Source organism: Cannabis sativa, chromosome X, assembly GCF_029168945.1.
Source record: "Cannabis sativa cultivar Pink pepper isolate KNU-18-1 chromosome X, ASM2916894v1, whole genome shotgun sequence".
In the NCBI taxonomy this organism is placed as follows: domain Eukaryota; kingdom Viridiplantae; phylum Streptophyta; class Magnoliopsida; order Rosales; family Cannabaceae; genus Cannabis; species Cannabis sativa.
In genome coordinates this window covers 3,626,976-3,653,062 of record NC_083610.1, presented here as the reverse complement: position 1 = coordinate 3,653,062, position 26,087 = coordinate 3,626,976, and the positions used below count along the sequence as shown (strand labels likewise).

The window sequence follows — 26,087 nt, the reverse complement described above, 5'->3', positions numbered from 1 at the left end:
GTATAACGGTTTTTCCTTAAATTTTCAACGATTTGGGTCTTTTTCTCTTAGAAATTTCTACACATTTAGGGTGCATTTGGTAATACTATTTTAATCAGTTTTCTGTTTTTTTAATTAGAAAAGTGAAAATATTTTCTAAAAATATATTTTATAAAATTGTTTTTATTTTTTAAATTTTTAATTGAGAATTAAAATTTTAAAAATTTTGAAAACAAAGAAAAGTAACTTTTAAATTTACACTTTTATTATATACATCTTCCCATTGTAATTAATGGTGTAGAACTATAATTGTGTTTAAATTAATATTAATATTAAAATAGAATTTGCATAATTACATTTCAACCTTACCAAATTCTTTATTTGATCATCCTCTCTCGTATTTCACATCTTATCATTTTATTATTTATAATTCATTCCAATTTCTAACATATTCTATTTATACTACTCTTTAGTAATAATTTACCTCCCTGTGAATATGATATAACTCGTTTACTAACACAACTACAGTGTAATAAATTGAGCGATATCAATATATACCGACTAGATTAAACTAAATTAATCCTCCCATATAAAGGGTTAAATAACCACAAATTCCCCTATACATTACCATTTTAGAGGAGAAAAAAAATTAGTAGAACCCACTTAAAATTTCCATCCTCATTTTCTTTTCTCTTTATTTTTCTTCCTTATTTGCCAAGCTAATAATGTAAAATACTAAAATTTACAAAATAATTTCACTTAATTTACTCTATACTACCGTAATAGTCGCACACTATAAAATTATAATCGTTTTGCGACCATAATAATCATTTATACTCACACAGTATAGTTCATATGTACAAATTTAGTGGAACCATCTCATTTTTATTCCTCTTTTTACCTTTACCACCAACCTTAATATTATTATCATTATTATTATATTCTCCACTAAAAAAAAGCAGAACATAGATTCTCTCATCCTCTCAAAAGCTAAGCTATAACTTAATAAAGTAGTCAAAATCTTTTCAATTACACAATTAACTAACTATTAAACACTTCACACATTTCATTAGGGTTCATAATTTATTTCTCATTATTACAAAAACTAAAGAAAAAACAAAAAAAAACTCCATTAATTAATGGGAAAAGGTCCAGCGGCGGCGACGATCGGTTCCTCATTAGTACCGATCATCAACAAACTCCAGGAAATTATTGCTCCCGTAGGAAACAATTCTTCGTTGGATATTTCTCTACCTCTCGTGGCTGTTATAGGGAGCCAGAGCAGCGGTAAATCCAGCGTTCTAGAGGCACTCGTCGGCCGGGATTTTCTTCCTCGCGGCTGCGATATATGCACGAGGAGACCGCTTCTGCTTGTGCTAGAGAATCGGCCGGAGACCGATGATGAAGGAGCAGAGTGGGGTGAGTTTCGTCATTTGCCTGGAAAACGATTCTACGATTTCTCTAAGATTCGCCGCGAAATTCAGGTACAAATATTTTGTTGTTGATGATGATGGTAATTTTTTTTTTTATTTATTTTGTTTTGAAATATTGTGTATATTCAAATTTTGGTTTTATTTGAATCTTGCATTAGTTACATTTGCATATTTTTTTGTTTTCTCATTTCTTGAAAATGACTTTTCTTTGACTTTAGTTTAGTTTTATTAATTATGGCTGTCTAATTTATTATTTTCTTTTCTATTACAGCTAATATTTAAATAAACAAATTAATTATGATATTTGTATATCTATATTTTTAAGAGAAGAATATAATATTTACTGTAATTAACCATCTATTTTGTATTACTTACTTACTAATATGGTAGACCATCTGCCAATGTAAAAATTGATCTATATTTGGCATAAAATATAATTTTGTGGTATAATTATAAATTTTGATGTAAAATTTAATATTTTATTAAAAATATAAATAATAATAATAATATAAAATTTAATAATAAAATAATAATAATTAAAAAAGTCATTTAATGCAAATTTATATGCTAACTAGATTTTAATAATAAAATATTAAAATGACATAATAGTAAATATAAAAGCATAATATTTATTGTGATACAAATTTTGTATCATGCTATATTGTGATCCAAATTTAATTCACTTTTGTTACGTGAGATATTTGTATTACAATACTAGAATTTTGACAAAGTGAACTATATTTTGCATTTGCATCTCCATTGGAGATGTTCTTAGGTGGTATTTAGTTGAGAGGAATGAAAATATAAGTATAGAAATAAAAATAGAAATTAAAAAAAATAGAAATAAAATTAGAATTGTGAATAGAATAAAATAAAATATAATTTAAAATGCATAAAAGATATTGATAAAAAAATCATTAAATTTTTTCTCATGCTATATTAAAATGGTCTTTCCTTCTATTTCAAAATAGAATAGTCATTCCACCAAAATGATGAAAAGAGTATTCCATTGGAATGATATTTCAATTTCCAAAAATTGCAACTAAACTAAAAAATAGAATGAAAATTATTTATTTTTCATTCTCTTCTATTTTATTACCTCCAATTAAATACCACCTTAATTTATTTGTAGTCAATTTTTTTACTCATTTATATACTTATAATATTATAAAAATTATTTTAATAAGCTAATAATACTTAACACTTTATTTTTTGAAAACATATAAAATTAATTAAATAATTAAAAATAGAATAGAAAACTATTCCCCACGCGGAACTTTGTCACTTATATGATTGTACCTCTGTAATATTTAAGTGTAAAAAATGCCCCTTAACTTTATCAGCTGTAAAAATTTAGATTTTAGTTAAAAAAAAATTAAACTATTTTATCTCCTAAACTTTGTCAATTATACTATTGTCTCCCTTCTAATATAAGCATTATTAAAAATGCCCCCTTAAACTTTTCATAAATTGGGCTGATTTGTCCATCTATGTAATTTATTATGTGGCTGAAAAATAAAAAAAAAAATAATTTCTTAAGAAAACTTGATGAAAAATATAATAAAACTAATTATATTTATAATGAAATATAATAAAATAATTTATAATGAAAAATCTCTTTTGAGTTTTGAAGGTAAAAATTATATTTGTAAACTAAACTTTTAAAAATAAAAGAAAAAAACCTTCAAACTAATTTCATTACCAACGAAAAAAGTTAAAACATAGAATATTTTAAAGATTAAATATTCTGTTTACATCATTTAAAAAAAAATTTAAAAAAATCTGTTTAAATCCCCTCACTGTGATTTATTTCAATTATCATTACAGCTTAGTAAGCATGTCATGAAAACAAAAATGTGGCAACTAATATCATCCATTATATTGAAGTGTTTTTGCTTTGAACTTTTATTTTATTTTAAAAATCCTTCTGAACCATAAAAATTATTGTAAATGTTCTTTTGGTTGCATCATTTTTACTTTTTTCAAACAATTGAATTAGATAACCATATGCCACATATATAATTCTAGTACGAGAGTTTATTTAACTAACTCAAGTTAGTTGAAATCAAATTTATTGGCGCTTAACATATACAAACATCAACTCTAAAAATGTAGATACACATAATCAGAATTTATCATTAAGATGCTATTTATACCTAAACTTTTGAACTAGGCTAGGATTGGCATCGCATTAGTGCTACATTAGTGAATTGTTTACAAAAATGAACGGAATGTAATAGAAAAGACAAATTTGATACAGTTTAGATGGTTTTTTTCACTAAAAAAAAGTTCAGAAGCAAAACTCTACAAGAGTAATAGTCCAGTTGAAAAAATACTAGTTATTGTTCTTGTTATTTACATGTTTTGTTATTTGATTAATGAAGGCTGAGACTGACAGAGGAGCAGGGTCTAACAAAGGAGTTTCAGAAGAACAAATTTTCTTAAAGATTTCCTCTCCAAATGTACTTAATATGACGCTTGTTGATTTACCTGGCATCACTAAAGTCCCTGTTGGAGATCAACCTAGTGATATAGAGGCAAGGGTTAGGAAAATGATAATGACCCAAATTAGGCAGGAAAAATGTATTATACTGGCTGTTAGTCCTGCAAATTCTGATTTGGCTACCTCTGATGCACTTCAAATGGCTAGAGAAGCTGATCCAACGGGTAGGGAATTGCTTCGGGGTTGAATTTTTCGGTCACTGAGTTTACTCAATCTACCAGCTAACTTTTTGTGCTTGACATGATTGTTAAACAGGTTCTCGAACAATTGGTGTAATCACAAAGGTTTGTATTTTTTTTTCTGAAGTATTTGTTTTGATTATACTCTTGAGTTGTTATAATGTTGATGTTTGGTTATCTATGTAGCTTGATATAATGGATCGAGGAACTAATGCACGTAATTTTTTGCTTGGGAAAGTTATTCCACTTCGTCTTGGTTATATTGGCGTTATTAATCGAAGCCAAGAGGTAACTTTTTTATTTTTCTCGGTGAAGGTATTAAGATGTGAAATGAAGGAAGAACTACTATTGACTGTATAAAAAGTTTTCTTCAAACATCTTTGTGGCTTTCCACAGATGGGGGGCATTTGGTATGGGGATTAGACTTGATGGGATTGTGTTTCCAAGTGGGTTCATCTTTTTAAATTAAAATGATGGTAATGTTAAACCCTTCCAACACTAGAGTTTCATATTCTCTTAGAGTTCGTAGGGTACGCCGTATTGTATTGTAGTATTGTTTAATACAATACTATGTTTGGTATTGACTTATATTAATAGGTTGTGTAAAGTTATAATATATTTTCAATAAACTTGACTCTAACACTGACTCTAGGTCGGGTCCAAGTCCGGGGTCTGGAGTTTGGGATCCGAGTCCAGGGTCCGGGGTCTAGTCCAAGTTTGGGTCCGTGATTTGGGTCCAGAGCCTGGTCCGAGTCCAGGTCCCATGTCCAGGGTCCGAGTCCCGATTCATGGTCCAGTCTAGTTTGGGTTCGGTCTGGATCTAGGGTCCATTCCAAGTCTAGGTCAGTTCTGGGTTCGGGTGCCAGTTCTGGGTCCAGGTTCGTGTCCGTGTCTGGGCCCCTAGATCCGGGTCGGAGATTGGGGTTGGCCCCATATCCTTTGTAAATATTATAATGCAAACTAATATGGTATTTGTTATGTGTTAAATAATACAACTTACATTGTATTAAAAAAATTTGTCGTGATAATTAATACAATACATTATTTTATCCAAACATAGTGTTATTTATTATCTAATACAATACGGCTCTTATACGGCCTACCAAACGAGCCCTTAATCTAACAACTGTACTCCTCCCAACTCAGATTTGCATAACAAACACCTTGGTCACCACAAGTTGTCCTACATCTTCTATATATACTATATACTAGTAGTTGTGAGATACAGGTTTGAAAATGAGGTTTCACTCTCTTGTTATGGCCAAGTGCATTTGAAGAGTTTTGATTTCATTTGTTGTTGTCAGCATTATTTAATTAAGCTGATGCCTTGCTCTTTCCCTGTTTCAAATTGCAGGACATTAATAAAAACCGTAGCATTGCTGATGCTCTTTCTCGTGAAGAGACATTCTTTCGTGATCATCCTGTACTGTGCACTCCCTTAACTACCATTTTGACTTGAAGAATGGCTTAAATTTGCTTTGGTTCCTAATTTTTGTTCAATTTTCATTTGCCTTTTCATACCTTTGTTAAAGGTATATAGTGGTCTGCCTAGTTCTTGTGGCATTCCCCAGCTGTCAAGGAAGCTAAATCAGGTTAGTTAACTCCATTTTTTTGCATCATTACTACTGCTTGATTCTTATATATATGGATGAATTCAATTTCAAGTATTAGCTGGTTTTGAGTCTGATTTCAGTTGTTATTAACTTGCTGCTGCCCTCTTTTTTTAATTGTTGTGATGGTTGCTCATGCACTAGATTTTGGAACAACATATCAGAATGGCTCTCCCAAGTTTGAAATCTGAGCTGAACTCGGAAATGTCTGTTGTTGGTAAAGAACTTCAAAAGTATGGAAACATGGCGGAGGCTAATGTAAGTTGCATTGTAATCATATGAATTATTTTTGCCATGGTTATAAGACCTGGTGTTTCTGTCTTTCCTCATATGGTTGGCTTGTCATATATGCTTGAATCTTGAATATTGTTTGCTTCTATGTATGAAACTATAATATATAGATAATTGTTAGTTACATGACTAAAAATGTGACAATTGTCATTTGTTCATTTATCTCACTATCACTACTATGGCGATTATTAATTCAAGTTAATTTTTTTGCCTTGTCCTTCCAGATGGAAAAAGGAGTAATTTTGTTGAACATTTTGTCAAAATATTGTGAAGGTGAATTTCAATATCCTGTTATCTTGTTATTTTGTTACTTTTTTTTTTCACTAGACAGGTCTTTAAGTCACTTCTGAACCTATATTATTCAATTAACAGATTTTTCTGCTTTGGTGGATGGGTGTAGTAAGGAAATATCAACTAAAGAATTGTCAGGTGGAGCCAGGATCAATTATATAATTCATTCAATATTTATAAAGAGCTTAGAGGTACAGTTTCAACTTTGGAACAACTTTGTCTTTTGTTCTCACCTGCCATGAAAGCATCACTGATTACTGTTTTATATGGTATGAAGATAAATTATTAACAAGCAGTTTGGCTATAAGTACTTGTAGGAAGTTGATCCTTGTGAGGGTCTAACAGATGATGATATTCGGATAACTATTCAAAATGCTGCTGGTGCTAGGAACGCATTAATTGTTCCAGAGGTGAGTTTATGATAATGGCATATATGTTGTATTGTCCTGCATCTTTGGGATGGTAACTTGTTACCTTTTCTGTCTTCCAAAGATGTTAAATTTCCACAATGCAGGCCCCGTTTGAAGTTCTTGTTAGAGCACAGATTGCTCGGTTGTTGGACCCTAGTCTTCAGTGTGTTCGATATGTTCATGATGAACTAATGAAGGTGAGATGCTTTTTATTATATAATGCTTTGAAAGATTTAGATATGAACACGAAACACAATTCTTTTGTTAATTTCAGATTAGTCGCGCTTGTGAAGTATCTGACTTGCAAAGGTTTCCGAATTTGAGAAAGCGGATGGATGAAATTATGGTAAAGTTTTTATGCGATGGTGTAAAGCCTACTGAGAAAATGATTAGAGATCATATTGAGATGGAGGTAGTGAAAGTTTTCCAAAGAAATTTGATGTTCCATTCTGATTAATCTATTTGGAACATGTCATATTCCTAGTATTGTATATCAACTGTTTTTCTGGTTTTAAACTGATTTACCAACCTTTATTTCAGATGGATTGGATAAATTATTTGCATCCGAATTTCCTCAGTGGAAGGAAGGCTGTTAAGCTTGCTTTAGAGCAACTGAGATCACAACAGGTACAAGTCCCACCCTATGATCACTTTACTGAACAAATTGGGGGATTGAAATCTTAGAAAAGAGAAAATTTGCAAAGGAAAATGTCATGAAACTATTGGAAATGTGTATATATATATATTTCTTTTTTTTCTGACAAAATCATAGTTCCAGACAAAGTCTTAATAAAATGAGTAATTGATAGCGAAACTCTTTTATATTTTAATTTTTATACACTTAACTCCCGTATTTTTTTTTTTGTGACAAAATCCTCTTAAGTTTACTTTTTTTTTTTTACAAATTTGAGGCATCAGTAGTCGATAAATACCAATTGGGTGACCACTGTGTACATTTGTGTATCGTAAAAGTAAACATCTCAAATTTGCAAAGAAAAGTAAACATAAAGGTGGCATTTGGTTGGAGATAATAAAATGGTATGGAAAAGAAAGGAAACAATCTTCATTCTATTCTTTTGTTTGGTTGCATATTAAAGTGTTAGAATGACAATTCTATTTTAAAATGGAAGGAAAGACCATTCCAATGCATGATGAGAAAAAATTTAATAATTTTTTTATCAATTTTTGTATGCATGTTAAATTTTATTCCATTCTTTTTCCATTCTCATTCCTATGTTTTCATTCCTCTCAACCAAATGCTACCAAAGTGTTTTGGTTTCGCCTAATAAAATTAAGTTATATAAAAAGATTTGATTAAATTAGCATCTAAAATTTGGTCTTCAAATATACAGGTATATATTTGACTCTCCTCATAGAATGGACACAGTAGTAATCCTTTCCTAATTGTTCAATGATACTTTCTTTATCTGAGGATTTTCATTTGGCAGGAAAGTCGTTCATCAGTGAACAATGAGAAACCTACATCATCTGGTAAATTTTAGTGCAACGATTTCGAGTGTCACTACACAAATGAATTGTTATTTAAACTTGTGTTATGTTGCAATACACAGGAGGGAACACATCAACAAGGACTTGGGGAATTCCATCAATGTCTAGTAATTTTCTTAAAAGTAAAGATTTCCAGTGTTCTTTTAGATAAATGAGTTTTCTTTAAACTTGGGGTATGTTGCAATAATATAGGTGTGAACTCATCACCAAGGACTTGGGGGATTCCATCAATGTTTGGGACCAGAGGAGGATCATCTGAAGGAAAACCAGTTAGCAACACAACTGTAGATGAGCCTAATGGTTGTTCTAATCAAATGCCTTGTACAATCCAATTGACAGAGGTAATTTCATATTTGCCAAATCCCAATAAATAATTGCGGTAATTATATTCAAATCATCTCAATTATTGTAGTTTAGTACTTAATTTTTTCTTTTTTTGCAGTAATAATACACGATATTAATATTTTGTTGTATACCATCAATTTTTGTTATCAGCATATATTATTACTTTCTTTATTCTGTTTATATTTCAAATATTCTTTTGTGTTACGTAAACGTGTCACGTCATTATTTAATAACAAAAAATTGACGGTTTGTACTTAATTGTAATAAAATATTGTATTATTACCGCAAAAAAAAAATGATATAAAAGTGCGACCATTAGAAAGATTTGAGTATTATCGCCTCAAGTAACTTTTTTTTTTTTTTCTTCCATATTTGATGTTTTTGATTCATTCTTATTGTCCTAATTGGATTTGGAATCAGCCCCCTTCAATATTAAGGCCACTTGAAGCTACAGAGAGTGAAACAGTTGAGATTTGTGTAACCAAATCACTCATCCAATCTTACTATGACATTGTCAGAAAGAATATACAAGATCTTGTCCCAAAAGCTATAATGCATTTTTTGGTAAGCCTATGTGTGTCTCTCTCGTTTCTCATGTTTGGTATCTTAACCTTTCTTTGTTTTGTGGCTTGATTATTGATTGATGTGCTTTTAGGTGAACCATACAAAAAGGAAACTTCAGAGTACCTTTACACAGAAACTTTATAGGTATAAATAATTCAATTTTTATGTCTTTGATCCTTAAACTGGTCCATTTTTAAGTGATGTCTGGCAGTTTTGAAAGAAAATATAATCTATTGCACGTCGAATTTCATTTAAGAGTATAGCTTATTCCACTCGTTGTTAATTATTTTTTAGATGAAACCCCGTACTTCTTATCATCTTAGTTTTTAAAACACAATTTCGCATTCTAACATAATAACAGAGCTAAAAACCAAAAGAGACCTATATGTTCGGTTGTTGCACTTTAATATAGTTGAGAGTGATTTTTCTGATGGTTTTCGTGTTTGGAGCTGTATTTTTTTCAGTCATTGGAAGTGTCAGTGTCATGAAGCAATTAGTCTTGGCAATAGAAATTAGTAACATGAGTTTGTGAAATTAATGATTCTATGCAGTGGGGACCTATTTGAAGAGCTATTAATCGAGGACGACGAGGTTGTCTCGAAAAGAAAGTGTAATCAAGAATTGTTTCTGGTTTTACAAGAAGCCATTGAGGTAAGTAATAATCAAACATTGAATAATAATTAGTTCGTTACTATGATTTTTGATACACAAAATTATTTCAGATGCTTGAGGAAGTTGAATCTGATGTTTCAACTGGAAGTTCAACAATCATTTCTTCATCGAGTAGTGTTGCAGGGATCACATATTAGTTTATGTTCAACTACCAAACTTCAGATTTAAGAACTGTAATTTTGAAATGAAGTGATTGAAAATATTGACAGCTACGTGGTTTTGGTTAATTGAATCTAAAATCTCTTTTAATTTTAAATAAATAGTGTATGGTATTAAATTTTGATTTGTGTAAATTTTGTCATGTAAATTGAAAAATTGAATCTATGTCCAATGAATCATACCTACCAAGAAAAAGTCAGTTATATTTCTCGAGAGAAATGCTAAAAGACATCAATGGTACTTAACACTCTCAAAAATATAATATTGCTATTAGTGTATTTAAGTATCAAATCTCATATATTTTAATATAATAACTTTTATGAAATATTACTAGTGCTACCTTTAGATGGTGTTAAGAACCACTAGTGCTTAATAGCAATATTGATGGGTGACAAGAGAAGAGATATAACTTTGTGATAGGGCGAAACATTTGCACCCGAAAATCCACCCAGCAAACCTGACTGACCTAATCCCGAAAAACCCAAAAAAATTGGATTTAAAAGATTAGTGGGCCAATTCGGGTGTAACCCAGTTCCAAATCGGGTTGGGTTCAAGTTAGACAAGGTCAAGAAATTCAAAACCCGAGTGCACTTGGAACTCGATTTTGTTTAGTTAAATATATACTTTTATACCCTTACACGGAAACGAATCAAACACCCCCCACCCCAAGAAAACCTAATTCTAATTTCTAAAACTAAAGAACCCCATTCGAAAGCCCTGACTTCCACGACCCCAACCCCAGACCAGGTCCGGCAAGACCCCACCGCCCCAGCTCAAGTCCAGCGAGATGCCCACCACTCCACACAAGTATTTTTCTTCCTTTTTTTTTTCTGTTTTTTTTATTTGTTCTTTCCTTCCTCATCCGCTCGGGCCTCCGACAACAATGACCTGGTCCAGTTGCTTCGCCTCCGTCCCAACCTGCACCCAAGCCTAAAACCCAAAAGCCTGTTCTACCACACGGGCGAGTTCGATACACAATCTATACACCAAAAATCTAAAAACCCAAAACCCACCTGATGTGCACTTCATCATATGTAAATCATCCAAGACATATTTGAAAATCTAGAATTTGAATTGATGTGATTTCAATAAAAATTAGGAGAATTACCTTTAAATTTTTTTTTTCAAATTTACGGTTTGAGTTTCTAAAGTAGTTGTAACGCTAGTTGCAATAGGAGTTTTTATACGATTTTTTGTGGCAATTTAGGTTGCAGCGCTAGTTGCAATAAGAATTTTTACGTAAAATTCTGTAAAAATGCAAAAATGCAAAAATGCAAAAAAAAAAAAAAAAAAAACTATTTTAAAGTGTAAAAATGAAAAAACTCCTAAAAATTAAAGGGTCAAAAATTATGAAGCAAGAGTAACAAGATTAAATTCATAATAAAAACATCATCATATATATATCTATATTAACTATGTTCTAGTGTTGTGAATTAATCTCATACAAATTTGTTGAAATTCCATCTCTAACATCTTCCATCTAAGTCATATAATTAATCTCTCTAGTATTTGCATAATAAATAAATAAATCTCTAGTATGACATTGATAATGTACGAGTGAATAGGAAAGGGAAAAGGGGAGAATGAAATTGTAATAGAGCTAGTAGAGCTCATGGCTTGGGAGAGCATTGTGTCTCTCCAATACCCAATACTATACCTTGTTCACTTCAATTTCCACTATCAATATATTATCTAAATTCCTCTATTTTGCTATTGTTTATGCTTAAATGATAAGAAATTTCCTATCAAAACATCTCATTAATTTTTGCTTCAACTCCTTCCTCCTCTTTGGTTTTGTATAGTAAATTGGTTTTGGGTCACTTCAATATGTTCTAATGGTGTAAAGTCAATGAATTATTGCTCAAACATCCTATCACTAATAGAGTGTATTCTAATCTATAGCCAAAATAGATAACACAGCATGCTCAATTGGTATTTAACATTGCTTTCCAAAGCAAATGCTCATATCAATTCATTTATTATTATTGTTATTATTGGCAAAGAGTCTCAAAAAGGGAACACTATAATTCAAGCAACCTGAGTTTAACACCATTGAAACAAAACTACAGAGCCCAAAAAGTTAATTTGATATTCTTCAAAGGAAGTAATATAGACAAAGTACAAGTCATGCTTTGAGATTAGCATAATAAGATATTATTAACAACTACTAGCTAGTTCTTTTGTTTTGCAAGTTTATTATATTGGAATTAGAGTGCATCTAAGTTTCTCTTATTTTGATCAGAAAATCCAAGCCTCTCTCCAAATCTCATATGACATCCTGTTATCAAAGTAAAAGAATTTCACATTACATTGTGAAACAAAGAAGAATGTAAAATGGAAACAAAGAATAAAAATTCATAGATTGAAAAAATAATGTGAATTAGAGAGTCCAAATTAGATATTAACATACATGTGATTTCACTATGTAAAATCCAAGTCAATCAACACAATCATAGTTTTAAGTGAAGAATATTTAAAAGTTGAAATCCTCTAACAAAAGAAGCAATTATCAAGTGCAAAGTAAATTTCATGTTGTTGGTGGAGACACTTAGTTTAACAAATCAGAATTTTTATGAAAAAAAAAACTATAATAAATTTCTTGGCAAGATGATGTCTTATGACCCCTGAAGATCCTAAGATACTATAATCAAAAAACAACTATCAAATATCATAATCAGAAATAAATGACTGATGAACCACGATCTCGGAAACTAATTTCTGAACTGAAAAGAAGGCTCACCCAAAACAGAAAAACCAATCGAAAGAAGGCTATAGAATGAAACTTGAGAAGATAAAAAATATTGTCAACGCAACAAAGACAAGGAACTCAAAATCCCAATCACAAGATCGTGGATTTCTCGTAGGAAGACATAAACCCAGAACAGCAGAGTCCAAAACCAGCAGATCCAATCAAACAAAATATATTACCCAAATAAGCATACAAAATATATTGCTCATTAAGATCTTGGATAAAATTCCAAATCAAACACTGTAAACCCTAAAACTTATTACATAGAAAACTTATTAAAAAATTTCCTAATCAAGCAAACCAAATTAAATGCTCTACCGAATAAAATATTAACACATAAACAAACTTCTAATGTTAGATGAGATTTTACAGAGGAATAAATCTAAATACCTTGTGTAAATGGTCGATGAGTAAATATGGAGCGAGTGGGAGATGTAAGATGAGATGAACATTGAGTGAAGAGTCTTGATTTCGTGGAAGCTTCACCGAGAAGATGGAAGATGGGGGAAACAATATCCCAAAACAGAAAAAACGTGATTTTCTCGTTTTCGACTTGTTTCATAAGATTTGAAAACTGATTAGATTTTTGTTTTCGAAAAACAATTTACCAATCAAAAATAGAAGTTGCATTCAAATCAAATACTAATCAAGTTTTTACCAAGAGTCTCTAACCATCCTAAGGATGTGCTTCTTCATATGAAGGAAGTAATAATACCTTGGGTTTGTTATTAATATTAATGTAATTCTTCATGAGTTTATTATACTAAAAATTTTCCATGAATTATTAACCTTACAACCACTCACTCTTTTATAATTGGGCACCAAAAGTTTTGATACTATATTATGACATTTCAATTTGATTAGCTCACTTCTTTTATCCATAGTTACAACATACCACTCATGACAAATAGCACCAAATGACCATCTTTCAATGTTTCCAAATTTTTTTTCAAAAATCAAGTGAAGAAAGTCCTTGGGAAGATAACCCTAATCTGAAATTTAGAAAAACAAAAAAAAAGAATTATTCATATATGTCTATATTACTGACTATCAACACTTTTAATCATGTAGTAGTAATGGATATACATTAAGGCATGAACATATATAACTAGTATATTATTAATTATCTGAATCCATCTTAATTAATGGTCTTTGAAAATTAAAACAAACACGGAATTCATTCCGTTGTGTTCGATTGGAAGTAATTTTGCATCCAACCGTTAAATTAACTCAATCTTGATCCAATAATTATGAAGATAACGTAATGCATACGTTGATGCATAAACATACATAAATAGTATATTATTCATTACCCGAATCCATATTAATTCATGATCTCAAGAGTATATACATATGGAATGGATTTTGTTCCTTTTATAAAAGAGAAACGGAATGCTTCCCGTTATGTACTATAAGATTTGTTTTATGTACTTTGGTTAAGGTAAGGTAGTAAATACTCTAGACTCGGTTTGATGTACTTTCACTTCCAACCGTTACATCAACTCAATCTCGATCCAATAATTATGAAGAATGCAAACCCTAATTAGACAAAATCCAGTCCCTATAAACATACTTCTACTCAAATCATTTCTATTCCTAGTCAAATCAAATTTAACTTTTAAAAGTAAAAATAGATCAAGACAAAAAAAGAACAGCATACCCTTTTCTCTTTTCTCTCTTTTCCTTCAAACTCTATTCAGTATCTGATGGTACATTTGACGATGCAGCAGATGCAGCAGATGCAGCAGTTGCAGCAGCATTAGCAGTATCAGCAGCACGAGCAGACTCCTCCTCAAGTCTCAATTTTTCCAATCCGGGTTTCAATTCTTGATTACAAAAATGCTCATACTCAGCTCTATCACCACTTTTCTTCTTAACTTCCACCACAACCAAAGAAGGTGTCAACTCAAATATTTCAGCAGCAATAGTCAACGGCCCCCTAACACCCTCTCTAGTACCCTCTAAACTCACCCTACAATCCTTCTTCCTCACACTAAAGCTAACAACTTTACCAATCTCTTCAAGTTTAGAAATAATCTTAGAAACCGAAGCACTCGAAACAAACCTCGATTCCTCCTCAGAACCCTCCTCAAACAACCCAGATAAATCAAATCCCCTAGAGAAAGATATTATATCAAAAGCATTCAAACTAGCTGGTCTAGGCAAAGAAGCTGTTCTTCTTCTCATCTCAATTTCCGAATCAGATTCAGACAAAGACTGATCAGAAAAACAACTCCCATCATCACCACCCTCAACCTCAGCCTTTTCCTTATCAATAATCCCATCATCATCCTCAACTTTACACAGTTTATCATCCTCAATGTAAAATTTAATATGTTTGAAACCCTTTTTAAACCACCTATTCTCCATAATATGAGGTATAGTAACCCTAGTTTCAGGGTTTGTATCAAGAACACGACTAAGAAGCCGAGATAACTCGGGGGAAAACCATCTAGGGCAACGAAATTCACCCTTGTAAATCTTCTTATACATAGCCATAATATTCTGATCATGAAAAGGTAAATAACCAGCCATTAAAACAAACAATATAACACCACAAGACCAAATATCAACCTTAGCAGCATCATAACCCTTCCTAGCCAAAACCTCCGGCGCTACATAAGCCGGCGTACCACAAAAAGTATGAAAAAGACCATCTTGACGAATTTGATCAGAAACAGCACTCAAACCAAAATCAGAAACTTTAAGATTACCATTCTCATCAAGAAGAAGATTCTCAGGCTTAAGATCCCGATGAAAAACTCCTCGAGCGTGACAGAAACTAACGGCTGAGATCAATTGCTGAAAGTAATTCCTGGCAAGTTCCTCCTTGAGTCTTCCCTTGGCGACTTTGTTGAACAATTCTCCACCGCGAACGTACTCCATAACGAAGTAGATCTTAGCCTTGGTAGCCATAACCTCAAAGAGTTGAACAATGTTAGGGTGACGAACTCGTCGAAGAATTGAAATCTCTCTCTTGATATGAGCAATTAAACCGCCTTTTAGGATCTTCTCTTTATCGATTACTTTAATGGCGACGCTTTCGCCGGACTTGATGTTTTTGGCTAGGTAAACTTTTGCGAAGGTTCCGTGACCTAATAGTTTGCCGATTTCGAAGCGACCTAGGAGTAAGCCTTGGATTTCCTTCTTGGTGGTGGTGGTGGAGCTGGTGGCCTTGATTTCGGCCATTGATGCTCCGTGGTTAGGGTTTGATTATGGAGAAGAAGATATGGTTTTTGGTGTTTGTGTTTTGGTAATTTGAAATGAAAGGTATACTCTCTTTGTTTATTTGTTATGTGTTAAGATGCTTTTATAGGGTTTGGGAATATACCCTTCCACTTCTTCCACCTATTTTTCTCTCTCTACCATATAAATATATAAATATATATATGTTACGTGCCGTTTGTTAATTTTATTTTAGTGTTTAATTTTTTTTAATATTAAAATTTTAAAATTAATGATATTTAACGTAGTGATAATTATTGAAATTTAAAAGTATAGTGATTTAAATAAAAACAAAAATTACTATTACACTTTTTAATAATAATTAAAAAAATATTATTTTTCTCAAATTTATTTTCGGAATTAATAAAAATACTCATATGGTTAAACTATCAAAACATTTACATTTAATTTAAAATAATATTGAAAATATAATTAATTCTAAATATCAAAATTTGAAAATAATTTTTAATAAAAAAATAAACAATATGAACAAATTTATTATTAATTGCAACACTTTACGTGCAACATCTAATAATTTGTTATTTTTTTATTTAAAAAAAAGTCACCCAATAATTTCTCATAAACCAAGAATTCAGTTATATAGCCACATTTTATATAAAATAGATATAAATAAGCATTGTTATTAGCTAATAGTGGTACCGAAGATCTCTAAGTGGCGACATACAATTAATTAGTTATATTCTTTAAAAGTTATTATATTAAATTATATGAGACTCGATACTTAGTTAGACCAATAGCGACGTAAGAGGGAAGGTGCTAGACACTACTGATACCTTTTACATTTTTTGGATACTAGTGATGTTTAGCACAAGTGTGTCATATAATTAGTTAGTAATATTCTTTAAAAGTTATTTTTTAAAATTTTATGGAACTTAATACTTAATTATACTAATATTAATTATGACACTAAAGAGAATGTTACAGTGCTACATTTTAATATTTCTCTCTTTATATATATAATAGGGAATTTTTAAAGTTTGTTCTAGTAAACTCTTTATCTGTTTTATAATTGACAACCCGAGCTTGAGGAAATGTGTTAAAGATGCTTTTGTAGGGTTTGGGAGTATATCTTTCTACTTTTTTTATCTTTTATATTTTCTATTTCGATAAAATATACATTAGAATCTTTATTTAAAAATATTACTAACTTTTAATTTATTATAAAAAAATAATTTGAATATAATTTGACTGGTAAGTGTAATCTTAATAAGAGGTTCTACTATATATTATAATTAGAAATTTTTGTAGTAAACTTTACGGGTGGGTGTTCGTGATGCCAATTGTAATTTTTTTAAAACCAAACTACATATGTAGTTTTTATAGTTTCTCAAATTGCAACTGTATCTCGAGATCTTAAAACTGTAAATAACACACTGCAAAAATATAATGCGGCTTGAAAAGTTTACACTATCATTATTATCATTCAAAAGAAAACTCAAAAATCAATCAAATAAAGTTTTAACAATAAGAAAAATTTTATTAAAATTTTGGTATTATAATATACATATTAATAATTAAGTGATTATATTGAATTATTTCTGAAAAATAGTGTAATATACACATATATTTGTTCTTCTATAAAAAAATCATATTGTAAAAATTAGTAACTTTATAATATATATTGTAGTATGGTTTGAACTGTAATTATTAAATTCAAAACCGCAAACCGCACTGCACCGTGCGGTTTAGCAAAAATGAAAACCACAATCGTACTGCAAATGATTTCAAACCGTATTTTTTACGTGTGCAGGCAATTTGTGCAGTGTGAGTGGTTTGATGAACATCCCTAGTAGACTCCCTATCTGTTCGGCTAGAGTTTTTTAATTTATTTTTTTCATGATCGCATACATTATAGGTATTTAAAATTACTTATAATTTTTTTTTAAAAAATAAATAATTTACAGTACTGAAAATAAAGTTTAAACAATTACTTACCGCATGTATAAGAATATAGTCATGTGTGCAATAAAATATACAAATCTTATTTTCGGCTTTGTAAACTACTCAGAATTTTCTAAAAATTTACAGGTGAACCTAAATAGCTACAACATATGCGATCATGAAAAAAATTAGACAAAAAATCTCATGATGTCTTAACAGATAAGGGGACTATCAAAACAACCTTTTAAAGGTGCAGTGTAGATTTATCCTATATTATATCGCTATTAGCCCAATTAAGTATCAAGTCTTATATAATTAATATAATAATTTTTATAGATTATTGCTAACCAATCGCAAGACATTACCTCTAGATGGTGTTAGGGACCAATGGTGACCAATAGTAATAAAATCACATCAAGAATTTATCCAATTACCAAAATCTTATCATGGAGTTATAGCTTGGTAGCAAATAAAAACCCTACACGAGCACTCAGATCAAATGTTTTAAAATAGAAAATCTCTAAAATATTTAAAGAATTAAACTAAAAATATGTTACATCCGATGTTCTAAACTCTTTCTATTTATTCTCTGTTTTAAACTTTCTTTAAAATTCATAATTAAACATGTTCTATATTTATAGAATATTATTTATTGCTCTAAATATATTTTCATTAATTATTTTTTACTTTTTATAGTGTGTAAATATTAATATTATATGTTTGAAATAATTGAAAAAAATAAAATTTTAATAATGTATTTTAAAGAAATTAATGGTTAATGTAAAAAATTTGAGATAAAAAAAAAAAGAGATTAATAATGTATTTAAAGATAAGACTATGAGTGTGTTTGGAAGTAACTGTGTAATTACTAGGTAGGGTGATTACTAGAGTAGTAATTACACAATTTAGTTATTACACTATATATTTTAAAATGCAATGTGTGTTTGGATACGAGGTGGTAATTACATATGAATTCTTGATAACTTGTTTGGCAAAATAGTTAGTAATTACATAGGAAAATAATATTTTTTTAATAGCTAATGTTTTATATGGAAAGTTTTTAGTAATTACACAGTGTAATTACATTCAATTTTTATGGGGTGCCATGAGAATTGGAGAGTGTAATTGGAATCCTTCAATTACTTCTAATTACACAATTACAGTGTAATTACATGGTCAGACAAATATGTCAAATTATGTAATTACCTCCAATTACACACAAATTCAATTACATTATGTATACTTTGTATTTACATTATGATGAGTAAAGTATACATACTCATCTTTACAATTTTATTATTATTATTATTTATTTATTATTTTTTTAATGATTTATGATGTGAAGGGCTTAAAGGAAATCTATATATGCCGCACACGTCTTCTATCAACAAAACAAAAACAAAAATTTAAATTTATTATATGAAAATTTATTTTTAATTGTTTTTGAATTTTAAAAGAGTAATTTGTGGTCAAGCTTTTAGGGATGATAATTTGTATTTGCGGTTTGTGTTAAAGTTTAGGTATTATAAGTAAATGTTAAATACAAATTTGATTTATTTATTAATTGTGTCAAAAATTAAAAATTAAACTCAATTCGTTTATAAAGAGTTGATTCGACCTGTTTATATAAATAATTATGTTTAATTTTAGTTAAATTATCAATTTATTAATATATGTATAAGAAATTTAACATGTTTAGTGTTTATAATCTTCTCATGACATATTTCTAAGCATTTCAACATGTTTATATGTCCTATAACTATAAAATATAATTTAGATGTAATAAATATAATAAATTTAAGAATGTATATTTTTATATATGTCATTTTCGGGTTAAATAAGTCAACTGAAAAATAACTCATTTAATAGACGAATTAGTTGTGTCAACCCAAAAATAATCAAAACTCATTTATTTTATGGGAGTTTTGAGTCGTGTTATCGTGTCTGACTCAAATTGTCACTCTTATGCACTATGTTTCAAACTATAAAAATTTAACTGACATTTTAAATTTATAAGGGTAAATATTATTTTGGACCATGTATTTTGTAAAAGTTATCAATTGGACCCTCTGTTTTGTTAAATGGCAAAATAAACACTGTATTTTCTAAAATTGTAAAAATATGATCCTGAATTGATTTTTTGTCAAAATAAAACTTAATAATAATCTGATTTAGAGATTTTATAACAAAACTGGTTACATTTTTTGTATATGTTCGTGTTAGAAATTATCTTAAAGTTTGACATATTAAAAAATAAAATTATTGAAAATTGAGCTCAATGTCTTATTTTCATTATTTTAGAAAATATAAGATTTATTTTATCATTTAATAAAACAGAAGATCCAATTTGTAACTTTTGCAAAACACAGAGTCCAAAATAGTATTTATCTAATTTACAAATAAAAATAAAATTGAAGAAGTATTGTTACTTGAAAAAAAAAAATATAAAGGAGTTTGAACCACATTATCCATTTAAAAAAAATTAAATTTGTGATTGTTTTATTATATTTCAGCTAAAATTTTAAATATTCATTTGGATTTTATTTTATGAGAGTCAACTAATTAAAGAATTATAAGTTGGGTCCATTATCTTAAGTTTTGAAAATAATAAATAGCAGAAATGAACCGACCAATATAATTTGTTTGTTTGCTATTAATGTTTTTGTTTGACTTTATACGTTAATCCATTGACTACATTTTGCTATGGGACTTTACTCTTACACATGACACATGAGGTGTTTTGTTTTGTTTTCTTATGTAAATGTTGTTCAAAAATAGTATTCTAAATTGAGAAGAAGGTCACCTAAAATCTAGTATACATCCAAGTGTTTAGCCTTTTAGGGAAAATCAATGTGTCAAATGCCAATCATATAAATATGGTATATATATATATATTTGTGTCTATAATTAGAATTCCTTTTTGTCTATGTATGAAAATTGAATACTATAGTATAGATGTACAGGGAGCCTTGTGCACCTAATTGAAGTTAGGAGAGAAACTGAAAATTGAAAGTTAAGAGAGAAACTGAAAATTGAAATCTATGGTATTGGAAGTAAGGATGCATATTTTTCTCATGGGAATGGCTTTGTGGGACCCTCTTTTCAGTGGCGGAACTAGACAAAGACCCAAGAAAAGGCCAAATAAGAAGGTCAAGCAAATTGTATTTTTACCTATTTCTTTTTAGAAAATAATAATAAAATTAGGCTATTTAAAATTTTTATAATCTTGAACTATTATGATCGTATCATACCCTTTAAAATTTTTTCTACTAAAACATGTCAATGTAGTTGACATTGTTGACCGAGGTTTTCAGCAACCAATAAAATATTATAAGATTATAGAGCTGTAAGAAAATTAGAGAAGGATTTTTACGTGGTTGGGGCGTTAATGAGCCTTAGTCCACGAGTCTATATTATTTATGGATGTATTTAATACAGAGAATGTATTTGGTGAGTGTTTCACTCTTATAAATACAGAGAATGTTCTGGTGAGTATTTACTCTTCTTGCTCTTATGCAACCCAAGATTCTCGACCCCATTTAATGAGCTTTGAGGGGGTATTTATAGTGTTTTTGGTGGGGTGATCCCCAGAATTATTTTACAAATGTATCTGTAAGTATCCATAAAGTTCGGCATTCCCAATGAATATACCATGAGTAATGCATGGTCAAATCCCTAGGTGTTGTAGGGCTTTTATGTGGAATGTCCTTATTGCCTTTTGACTGATGTGACTCTTCACAGTGTAGCCGTCGATAGACTTAAATGATCATTACTCTGTAGCTGCAGATTGGGGGTTGTGCCGTCAGACTTTATTGCGTGTAGCAGTCCCAACATTTTTCCTCCCATGCGGCATTAAATGCGACTTGATTGCTCAGGGGAAGCCTGACACCTCGCGGAGATGTCTTAGTATTACTTGGGCTTCTGGGAGCGTATGGGGCTCCCTATGTCTTCTCCGGGAGGCATGTCCCGGATGCTGCCTTATTACATAAAGACTTAGCAAATAATTTGAATGCTAAGCTGTTTGATCCACGTGTCCTTGTCTGATTGGTCCACGTATATTGGGCAAAATCAGGGGCAACATTTACCCCCCAAGCCTTGTTTATTTGAAAAATAAAACAAGGCTTGTTCAAGTGCCTCCGGTCGACTCCTCGGTTTCCTGGCACGGGCTTTGAGCGCGTGAGGGTGTATTTAATGATGGCCTTTAATGCAGCGATTCACTTTTCGCAGAGGTCGATTCGTTTCACGCCCATTGATTGATACGGCGCATTAATGGTGTCAGACGGATACTCAAACGTTTCCACCGCCTTAATTATGAATCAATCCAATCCGTTGATCTTTGGGAATTCGAATCGTGCGTCTCCCCAACCGTTCGATTGGTAGGTGATAGTGCCTGTTCCTCATGCATTTTTGCTTATAAAAGCCACCACCTTTCCTTCATTTCGGTTACTTCCCATTTCTTGCCAACTTTGCTCGAGTTTCCTAGAGAGAAAAAAGTCCTCAAACCAAGAGAACACCTTCGAACACTCTGCAAATTTCCCAGTCCACCTTCGTTCACTACTGTCAACCTACCTTATCTTTGTTTGATCTACAGCAGAACCCTCAGTCTCAACACTTCACTGTAAGTTCCTTGCATCCCTTGCTTTACTGTTAATGTACATGGCATGCTTTACTTATCTGTTCGTTTTTTCTGGGTTTGGTATTTGAAGTTTCTGGGAATGCATTCTTTTAGATTTTTCACGTAATAGGCCTAGATTCACCATTTCTGGTGTTAGGGCTACTTTTGTCACGTATTTGTTATTATTTATTTTTTTTTTCTTTTTGCAAAGGACCATACGTTCTTCGTATACTGGTCGTCTAGGGCATAGAGGAGACTTTGCTTTTTCTCGATTTTCTGCCCTTTCTTTTTCTTTTATGCGCAGTGTTGTCTTACTAGTTTATTGCACCCGACTTTTTTCCAGGAAATCCTTGCTAGGGCAGAATTAGAGAGTCAGGGTAGGACTAGCTTGATTGCTATATCTGAGTGTTTATTGTTTTCCATGGATGTTCTAACACTTGCCTTTTCTCTTTTGTTGTAGCAGGTACTTCCATGGATGCCATCCTGGCCGAACTTGCCGGGGCTCACACTCCTGATGCTCCCCTTCCTTTAACTTCCTCCCAGATGGCCACCCCGTTGAAAGCTTCTTCCAGTGCCCCTCCAGACACTATTGACTTAGTGGATGAGGAGGAGGTGCTTCCGGGAGAAGGTCAAGAAAAGTAATGGGGCTTTTCTGAGGAAGTTGAAGAAGGTAAAGAAGAGCAACGGGCTCTTCCTGGGGAAGTTGAAGAAAGTGAAGAAGAGCAAGAAGTTGCTCTGATTCGCAAGCGCAAGGGCAAGATGGTTGCCCAGGAAGAGCCCAAACGGCAGCGGAGAGCTGATACTCCGGCCCCTGGTCTTGATGGCGGGATCTCTCCCGAGGTGGAGTAACACACAACCCCTCCCAACATTGTGCTGACTCTGGTTCCTGGAGATGAGGCGAGGCAGGAACTCCGGATAGCTAAACACAACTACGCCATGGATGAGTACTCCCGGGGGCACGCTGACGTGGAGGCTCTGAGGAGGGTTTTGCGAGTTGAAATGCAAAATACCCTTAACGATCCGAACTACCAGAATCTGTGGGATCTAAACTTGGACCCCCTGTCGGATTGGTTCGGTCGTTTCCTCGGGCCCACACTAGCTCCCTTTGCCGTGGAGATGACCAGCGAGTTTGCGTCTCAGCTTACCTAGTGCGCACCCAAGCGGTTCGCTGCTTGTGCATCCTTGAACTCCATCTTCCAAGTTCAGGATCTCAGCCACTCCCTCACCGTGGTAAGTATTTTGTAGTTTACTTTTTTCCTCATCATTTTCTCATAAGGACTTTTACTCATACTTATATCCTTTTCCAGCTTGCTGCCGAGGCCGGCCGCCTTTCCAAGAACCTAATTAACCATGGCTTCATCTTGTCCGACTTTGGGGGCATGGACGAAGTCATGAAGATCCTTCAGGATTTGACTGCTGAAAGGCGGCTTTACCAGGAGGACGCCGAACGCCGGAAAGCCCTTGCCAAGGCTAGTGAGGAAGAGGCCAGGCAGAGGGAGGCACAAGCGGAGGCGATGATCCAGGAGGAGGCCCTTCGGAGGGATAGGCTGGAGGCCAGGCACCAGGAGGAGCTGAGGGCGGAGGGCGAAGCTGCTGCTAAGGCCAGGCGTGAGCTTCGGGAGGCTAGGGAAGCCTTGGATGAAATGGCTGCCAAGGTGAAGTCCTTAGAGGAAGTTCACCAGGCAGACTTGGAGTCTAGGGCCAACCTGGCCGTGGAGCTGAATGAGCTCAAGGACTTTAAAGACCAAGCCTTGAAGAAGGCAAAGAAAGATGAGCTCCTTTCTCCCACTTCCTACAGCCGGTGCGTCAAGCGTTTCGACGATGGCGTCTACATGGCCTGGTCTACAAATGACCAGAATATCAAGCTTAACTTCTATCCCAAACCCGCGGAGATTATTACAAAATTCCGAGAGAAGAAGAAGAAGCTTGATGCCATGCTGGAGGCGCGCATTGGTCCTCGCCTTCCTCCTCGCATTGACTAGGCCGCTCGGAGTTCAACCCATTACAACCAAGATTTCACTCTCTTTTTTCTCTCTCTTTTTTTTTTTATTTTCAGCTGATTATCTTGTATTTAAGACAATTTCTATTTACATAGCTGTTTTTTAAAAGGGGAGACAATATTTAAGGCCTGTCCCTGAGCCATTTGTATATATTATTGACCTGCTTTTAGGGCTAGGATTTTTATATATATATGATCTTTTTTGACGCACATATCTTTCTTTTGGACCTGCCCTTTGGGTCAGGATGTTTACACATATGCTTTTTATTTTTCTTTTTTGTGCATACTCTTTTTTTTGACCTGCCCTTTGGGTCAGGATATTTTGAGTTGCCCTTTGGGTCAGGATATTTTACTTAGTTTGTTTTTTGTCTGTCCGTGTGGTATACCTTAGTACCCCCCTGAGTGGCATAGAAACTTTGTTTTTAAGGCACTCAGTTTTATTTAACATGCGGAGGCTGTATACATTTAGACGGTACAAAATCTTTAAACAAAGTCTAAGTTACACTTTTGGCTATTGGTAATATTTTCTGAGGTGATCGGCGTTCCAGGCCCTTGGCACGATGGTTTCGTCCATCCTTTTTAGCTTGTAAGTGCCTGAACCGATTTCGTCCTCGATTTCATATGGTCCTTCCCAATTTGGCCCAAGTACCCCCACTCCGGGTTCTTAGGTGTCTGGGAAGACTCTTCTTAAGTGTTGGGTTTTATGCCCTAAATAAAACCCATTACAATCTGATTAGTTATCAATTTAGAATTTTGAAGTGAATTATGATTACATGTATGTTACATGTTTATGGTTTAATATATATACTTGATATATGCACAAAATCAGTTAAATCCAGAACATATAGTTATTCACAATTACAGTATTGTCAATACAGTGGAATGTGATTGTGATTATATGATTCAAAAGATTTGGTCCCTGTTCATCAGTGTTTTGGATTTACACTGATGTGATAATCAGCGATGAAGTATACTTACACTTGGAGTAAGTGTTATGTTCTTTCCAGAACATTGGCAAAGTATACTGGTTTCGAATGTATGGAGTATGCATTGGATTGGACCGATATTGAACTTGGTCAAAGATATTGTAAACTTACCGTTGTATCTTTCCAAGTCAATGTCAGAAGTTGATCTTAGATTAAGAGAATCTAAATCCTGATATGCTTAGGCTCAATCTCAGGAGTGCTATTCTTGTTATTTGATTTATTAGTTAAGCCTACCTTTGGGTTAGGATAATACATATATTTTGGGAACATGATAGCATAACTGAGTGGGAGTGCTGAACATAAATATGGAAATCTATAGCTTCTACTGGTGTATAGAAGTAAAGTGATGATTCCTTTTGAGCTTAGTTAAATAGAAGTAAATGAATGAGCTCTTGTTTCAGTGACTGTATATCAGATCACTAAAACATCATTTACAGGTAACTAAGTGTTCAAAGGGGCAAAATACATTGAGGGGTGTAAACAGTAAATTGGTCCCATCTCGATGTAAATCATCTATATAGAGGATCTCTAAATCACATTAAGATTATAACAATGGTTAAATGAGATAGCATATTGATACCGTGAAACATATGATATGCTCTATATAAGTCTGAGAGTGCAATTCCAAGTTCTAAAAGTGGATTCAACAAGGAATTAATAAGTTAG

The 26,087-nt window shown here is 32.2% G+C and overlaps 2 protein-coding genes across 4 annotated transcripts; one reads left to right on the top strand and one right to left on the bottom strand.

Moving 5' to 3' along the window:
* The first annotated feature begins 1,006 nt into the window (after positions 1 to 1,006).
* LOC115707638 (dynamin-related protein 3A) lies at positions 1,007 to 15,977 on the top strand. Its single transcript, XM_030635659.2, has 20 exons — positions 1,007 to 1,463; positions 3,797 to 4,079; positions 4,171 to 4,199; positions 4,281 to 4,382; positions 5,449 to 5,517; positions 5,627 to 5,686; positions 5,849 to 5,962; positions 6,220 to 6,268; positions 6,368 to 6,477; positions 6,604 to 6,696; positions 6,801 to 6,893; positions 6,971 to 7,108; positions 7,237 to 7,323; positions 8,145 to 8,187; positions 8,268 to 8,312; positions 8,398 to 8,546; positions 8,971 to 9,114; positions 9,206 to 9,258; positions 9,666 to 9,765; positions 9,837 to 15,977. Exons 1-20 carry the CDS (start codon positions 1,119 to 1,121, stop codon positions 9,921 to 9,923), a joined length of 2,193 nt encoding a protein of 730 aa, XP_030491519.2. The 5' UTR covers positions 1,007 to 1,118; the 3' UTR covers positions 9,924 to 15,977.
* Positions 11,875 to 15,976, bottom strand: LOC115707647 (CBL-interacting serine/threonine-protein kinase 12). 3 transcript variants are annotated; one of them, XM_061106558.1, is made up of 3 exons: positions 14,355 to 15,976; positions 13,085 to 13,686; positions 11,875 to 12,223 (listed from the first exon to the last, which is right to left on the bottom strand). In XM_061106558.1, exon 1 carries the CDS (start codon positions 15,881 to 15,883, stop codon positions 14,387 to 14,389), a length of 1,497 nt encoding a protein of 498 aa, XP_060962541.1. In that variant the 5' UTR covers positions 15,884 to 15,976; the 3' UTR covers positions 11,875 to 12,223; positions 13,085 to 13,686; positions 14,355 to 14,386. The 3 variants fall into 3 exon arrangements, with proteins under 3 accessions (XP_060962541.1, XP_060962542.1, XP_030491538.2); XM_061106559.1 differs by having other exon boundaries at positions 13,085 to 13,174; positions 14,355 to 15,975; XM_030635678.2 differs by lacking the exon at positions 13,085 to 13,686 and having other exon boundaries at positions 14,355 to 15,883.
* Positions 15,978 to 26,087: the final 10,110 nt, after the last annotated feature.